General features: G+C 43.7%; 1 protein-coding gene across 1 annotated transcript in view; it reads left to right on the top strand.

The window, feature by feature from the left end:
* The window catches only part of lrrn2 (leucine rich repeat neuronal 2), a 15932-nt gene extending 10634 nt beyond the window's left edge, over positions 1-5298 (top strand). Inside the window, exon 2 of the mRNA XM_042496621.1 lies at positions 1930-5298. Coding sequence (XP_042352555.1) covers positions 2346-4652 — 2307 coding nt within the window. The 5' untranslated portion in view covers positions 1930-2345 and the 3' untranslated portion in view covers positions 4653-5298. The remainder of the gene's footprint in view (positions 1-1929) is intronic.
* The last annotated feature ends 842 nt before the right edge of the window (positions 5299-6140 follow it).

Genomic DNA, 6140 nt, shown 5'->3' with positions numbered 1-6140 from the left:
GAACCGAAAATATGTAAATATAAATATAGATGTATATAATAATTGATGCTAGTATTAGACAGCATCTATTAGGGTATTAGTTAGCTTTCCATAATAATTCATAGGTTGCCTAGCCACCTGGTAGCGACATGTATTTACTAATATCCACAACGTAGCCCGTAGACATAATACATGTATGCCTTGTCATAAAATTTGCATTTAACACAACAGCCAAACGTTATGATATTTAGACCAGTATTATCTAGCTTGCTTCTAATGTTAGCTTACCTGCTGCAAGTTTGTTGACACACAGTGAGGGAAGCAGCGAGGGGCCTGTCGGTGAGCTGGCAACTGTAAAAAAATAAAAATAAAAAATACAAATCTACTTTAGGGTGCTTTTCACAGATGAGCTCCACCTAGCCTCATTGTTTTGCCACATGATCAAAGAGAAATTTGAGATTGGACAACAGCATAAACACATTACCCAGCAATCATCATTGCATGTTGTATATTAAATAAATAGGCCTACTGAGGAAAAAAGAAAATATTCATTTGATTAAAAAGTTTACAATAGTTAATGCATAGCTGTTATAATATATGTAGCATAAACCTATACTTTTGTTTTAGTTTACGTAATACTCATATGTTTTCACACCATGACAGAGATGAGTTAGCACTTTTAAGGTTAATATTATATCAATAATTATAAATTGTTGTTTTGGTTTAGTTAGAATTGCAATACATGAGGACCAATTTTATCACATTGCCATCAGAGATCAGATTATTGTAAGAATCAAATATATTACGCCCTTTGGAATTCTGTAAACTAAACAATTACGTTACAAACACAATCAATGCAGATTTCAATGAAATTAAAAAAATCTTTTTTTTTTAACTTTTTATTGAATGTAGGTTAATATACAATAAATAGTAGGCTATGTTACCTTTTGGCCTGTACAGTCATACTTTATTGGACAAAGTGTACCCTGACTCCCATATAATATGTAAGTTAATACCCGTTGTTGAGAACCTGTTACTCTGACACATAACATTTCTCCTAACAGGATGTTTTAGCAGAGCTTGTCAGGTAATTACTGGGATGATTTCAATTCTGCCAAATAATATGCTGTTGTATCATTCTCCGGATAACAGAGCCTTCCAAATGCTCTAAATGTAAATACTGATGTAACTGATGTGTGTGTGTGTCTGTGTGTGCGTGTGCATTTGTTCCAGCAGCTACATTCACGCAGTCTTTCCCATAATAGCCTTGAGTACAGAAGGCTGTTAATATAAAAGATCCTTTGGATCTCTTTAACTGTTACATAATAAATAACATTTGTGGGATGCTATGTTCTAACACTGAACACTGAATGTGAAGCACTGACATGAAATATTTAAGTGCAACACAATTTCATCACTCCTGCATATTTACCTTTTCCCGTGTAGGGTGAAAGAGCCACTGGAGATTACAGCAGAGTCCTGTTTTTCTCTTTTTCTTTTTCACAAAGACCTTACCTAAGAAGGTAAGAGGTAAGAGACCTTACCTCTTACCTACTTTCTTTTAGTTAATTAAGTAATCTGCGTCTGCGTCTATATGTGCTACAGTTAAGGGCAGATCTCCTCTGGAAAATGTAAATTCTCCTCTGAATGCTTCTCTTTTCAGCCTTTTGTCTCCTTGCTTTTCATCTTTTCTTCTTCACATCTCTCATGCCCTTCTCAGCTGCAAAGCATTTCTGCAGAGTACATCCTTGAACCTCCATGTGACCTTGCCAATACATCTATTGTAATTCAGATTTGGTTTAGAGTGGGGACTGATGAGGTATAACGTTAAAAAATGTGCTTGTATTTAAGTGACACATTCTGTTTTAACAGACTATATTACACATTTTAGATTATTTTACTTTCTCTCTGAGCCTCCTTTTTTCTCTCCTTTTGTTTCTGACACAACAGTGAGCCACCACGCTGGGAGCCATGAGTCCTCCACCTGTGGCCAGGATGTGAAATCGATGGTGTGACAACAAAGGCCGTCATCGAGCTACAGCCACTGTGCAGTACCCGTTCTACCACTGCAATCACAGTTGCACAGAAAAATACTCTTTGTAGAACAGCGTACTTTCCCACAAAAAGAACATACACATTTTTCAGTTGTGTCTGACGCTACTGCAGAATGCTGTTAACAATATAATCACTCTTTAATCGTTAAAGATTTTATGAATGATGACAATGAACCGTCTGGCCTACCTTTAACAGCTTGCACACACACCTTAAAACTGTTAATAACACTCATTTCCTGTCCAAATGATTAATTTCACATCCTCATAACAAGCTCACCTTGTCTGAATCAGTTCCTGTGACCTACGAGGATTATGAGGCCGACTTTAGTGTTCCTACAGTTGCAGTGTCTCCTGTGTGTGTTCGCTGGTGTATTGGTGCCCGGCATCATGGGCTCGCTACCTCACGCACTGCCATGGCACGTCTCTTGCCCGGCACGGTGTGTGTGTCAGATCAAGCCGTGGTTCTCCCTTGATTCTGTCTACCATGAAGCTCCAACTGTGGATTGCAATGACCTGCTCTTGACCAAGCTGCCCTTACCCATACCACCAAACACACACACCCTGCGCCTGCAAAGCAACCTTCTGTCTGAGCTCAACACCGTGGCGTTGCAAGGGCTTGCAAACCTCACCGACCTTGACCTTTCCCAGAATCGCTTCAGTCATGTTAGGACGATAACTCAGAGCTCCCCTCTGCCCTCTGTGTTGTCTCTGCACCTGGAGGAAAACCATCTCAGTCACCTCCCTGAGGCCTCCTTCTCCTCACTTCCAGCTTTGCAGGAACTCTTTCTCAGCCACAACAACTTACACTCGATAGCACCTGGAGCCTTCACCGGTCTGGATTCGCTACTGCGTCTGCATATCAACAACAACAGACTCACCACTGTTGATCCTCGGTGGTTCAGGGCTTTGCCGCGCTTGGAAGTTCTGATGCTTGGGGGAAACCCAGTTGAGGCCCTGCCTGAGCGAGGCTTTCTGGCCCTGAAATCCCTCCGGAGTCTTGTCCTTGGCGGTATGGGTCTGAGAGGGTTGGCTGAGAAAGCACTGGAAGGGTTGGAGGGCCTAGAGAGCCTCTCCTTCTACGACAACCGGCTGACAAAGGTTCCAACTCAGGCCCTGATGAGAGTCCCAGGACTGAAGTTCCTCGACCTCAACAAGAACCACATCAAAATTATAGAGACCGGAGACTTCCAAGACATGGTCCACCTGAAGGAGCTCGGTCTGAACAACATGGAGGAACTGGTGTCCATTGAGAGGGCCGCCCTAGAGAACCTTCCAGAGCTCACAAAGCTCGAAATCACCAACAATCCTCGACTCTCCTACATTCATCCTCAAGCTTTCCTCCAGCTGAGCAGGCTGGAAACTCTCATGCTCAACTCCAACTCTCTGAGCGCACTGCACCAGCACATCATGCTCTCCCTGCCGAGTCTTCAGGAGGTCAGTTTGCACTCCAACCCGCTGCGATGCGACTGCCTGTTTCATTGGGCTGCCTCTCACCCTCACACTGAAGACACACAAACAGAAACACCCCGGATGGTGCGTTTCATCCAACCACAGGCCACGCTGTGCTCTGAACCTCCAGAGCTGAGAGCTCGCAGGGTGAGGGAGGTATCCTCCAGGGAGATGTCGGCCTCATGCCTCCCCCTGATCCCTACCAACTCCCTCCCGTCCTACGTTGGGGTAAGAGAAGGTGGAAAACTGGTCTTGCATTGCCGAGCTCTTGCGGATCCACAGCCTAAATTGTACTGGGTGACTCCATCTGGGCTGAAACTTGGTCCTGCACCAAGCCATGCATCCAAAGGTTTACCAGCTCCTGTTCCCTGCCACAGCCCGACAACCTCTGAGGGATTCAACCTCACATCTGCCTCCAGTGTCTCTCCCAGCCAGCCTCAAGATGATGCTCCCTGTAACCCCTCCAAACACTACCGGCTACTGCCTGAGGGAACTCTGGAATTGAACAAGGTCACCCCCAGCGAGGCGGGATTGTATACCTGTGTAGCGGAGAATGCACTGGGGGCAGATACCCGCAGCGTTACAGTGGGTGTGCACGGCAGAGAAAAGAAAAGAAGGAGGGAGATGGCTGCTAATTTGAAGGGCTATTTCAGAGCAGATGCACGACTGGAGGTGAGGGAGGTCGGACGACACTACGCTATCCTGACCTGGCAGAGCGGGCGCAACCTGCCTTCAACTCGTCTGTCCTGGCAAGCCATATACTCAAATGCACACACGCCAACATACACCACACGCATCCTGGCTGGCACACAGAGCTTCAACCTTACCCACCTGCAGGCAGAGACATTTTACAGAGTGTGTCTACATTTAGGGATCAGTGAGGGTGCCAAGCATGCCAGCAGGAGATCAAGAGAGAGCAGGAAGCCTCAGTGTGTTTCATTCAGGACGAAGGATGTCCTGGAGCCTCAGCCCAGCCTGCAGCTCAGCCCAGAGCTGACCTCCACAGCAGTGACACTGCTGCTCCTCGCACTCATACTGCTACTGCTGGCAGGCCAGGGCTGGGACAACGAGCCTGGAGAGGGGGCAGGGAAGCACCACATCCTGCAGGAAGTCAAAAGTCCTAAAGCTCTGATCGTCAATCAAAAGACAGAAGGGAGCAACACACATTAGCCAAAGCAGAGTGAGGAACTGCTGTTACACCAGGACCGCTGAGATAATTATGTTTGTGCACATTTAAATCCAGACAAAAAATACTGACACACACACACACACACACACACACACACGTCAGATATACACTTTGTGAATCACAGTTCAGAGAGGAGTGATAGATCAGAGCAGTGGTGTAGAAAGAGATTTGTATTTATTTTATATACCGTATAAAGTATATATTGACATTGTTTCTGTGTTAAGATGTATTGTAAAAAATGCCTAAACCCTAAGCAGGGAAATACAAGTGGACAATCATGCTCCTGCAGCACAGCGAGTGAACACAGGAGAAACAAATGAGTCTGAGCGGCTGATGACCACTGGACTGAAACTAAAGACAACCTGATTCAATCCAAGGACAGATATTTGCAGAGCGGCTCAGACCTCCAGGGTATTTGTCATGTTTTCTGTCTACATGTTCCACAGACTGAACCTTTCTTTCTCCAAGCAGACAAAGCTCTGTCTTGAGACTGACACTGAATGAAATTTCTGCATTGATGTAAACAACCCTTTTGCTTAGCTTTCAGTACCTTGGACTGGGTTGTCCATCTTGCAGTACATATACAGTATTCATCCTGATTACCCCGCCTAATGTCCAAAATCCTCTTTCAGCATAAAAGTGATCGAAAAGTGATTGTGTTAAATTCTATTTTGAGCTATTATACAATAAAATCTTTTTAATTTACACAATGTTCACCGTTTATTTGTTTTCTTACCACAAAAGAATACTTCACCCCCCTCCAAATGACCATGTGTAAAGCATTTACTCACCATGAGTTATGCTAAATTTTGTCGATAAAAATGAGTTTTTCTTGCTTGTGTCCAGTGAATGAATAATCCAAAATTTAAGAAAATTCATGATGATTTGTAGTCATGGGGGTCGGCATTTAACAAAAGTTAAACTGAATCAAATCATGTTTTTAAACTCACACAAGTACCGTATAATCCAAGTCTCATTTATCAGTTCATATGCTCAGTGCTTCCCACACAGAGAAGCCTTTTTGTTAGGAAACTGAACTGGAAGTGAAACTTATTAATGCTCAGAGTCCATTGACAAAAACAGTCATTTTACCTCGCTGATCACAGGAGCTGCAGGTCTAGCGCTACTTTGATCAATTAGTTTGTTTGTGTTATTGTGTGACCTTGGGGAATCCAAACTATCATTTAAAAACATCAAGGTCAAACAAAAACTAGACTGGGGTAGACCAGCAGCTCCTGTGTCGAGCGAGGAAAAATTAGTTTTTGTCAATGGAGTCTGAGCATTAATATGTTTCACTTTCAGTTCAGTTCCCCTTCAGAAAGGACTGTCCGTTTGGGAAGTACTGAGCATACGACTGAATAAATCGGAGTTGGATTTTACTACCCGAGTTGTTAGAGTTTTTTAAACAGATGTTTTCATATAGTTTTGGTGTTGTTTAACATGGGGCCCTTTTACTTAAATTCATGATT

Source organism: Plectropomus leopardus, chromosome 2 (genome assembly GCF_008729295.1).
Source record: "Plectropomus leopardus isolate mb chromosome 2, YSFRI_Pleo_2.0, whole genome shotgun sequence".
Lineage (NCBI taxonomy): Eukaryota > Metazoa > Chordata > Actinopteri > Perciformes > Serranidae > Plectropomus > Plectropomus leopardus.
The sequence above is the reverse complement of the archived record's forward strand: the minus strand, read 5'-3'. Positions and strand labels throughout refer to the sequence as shown.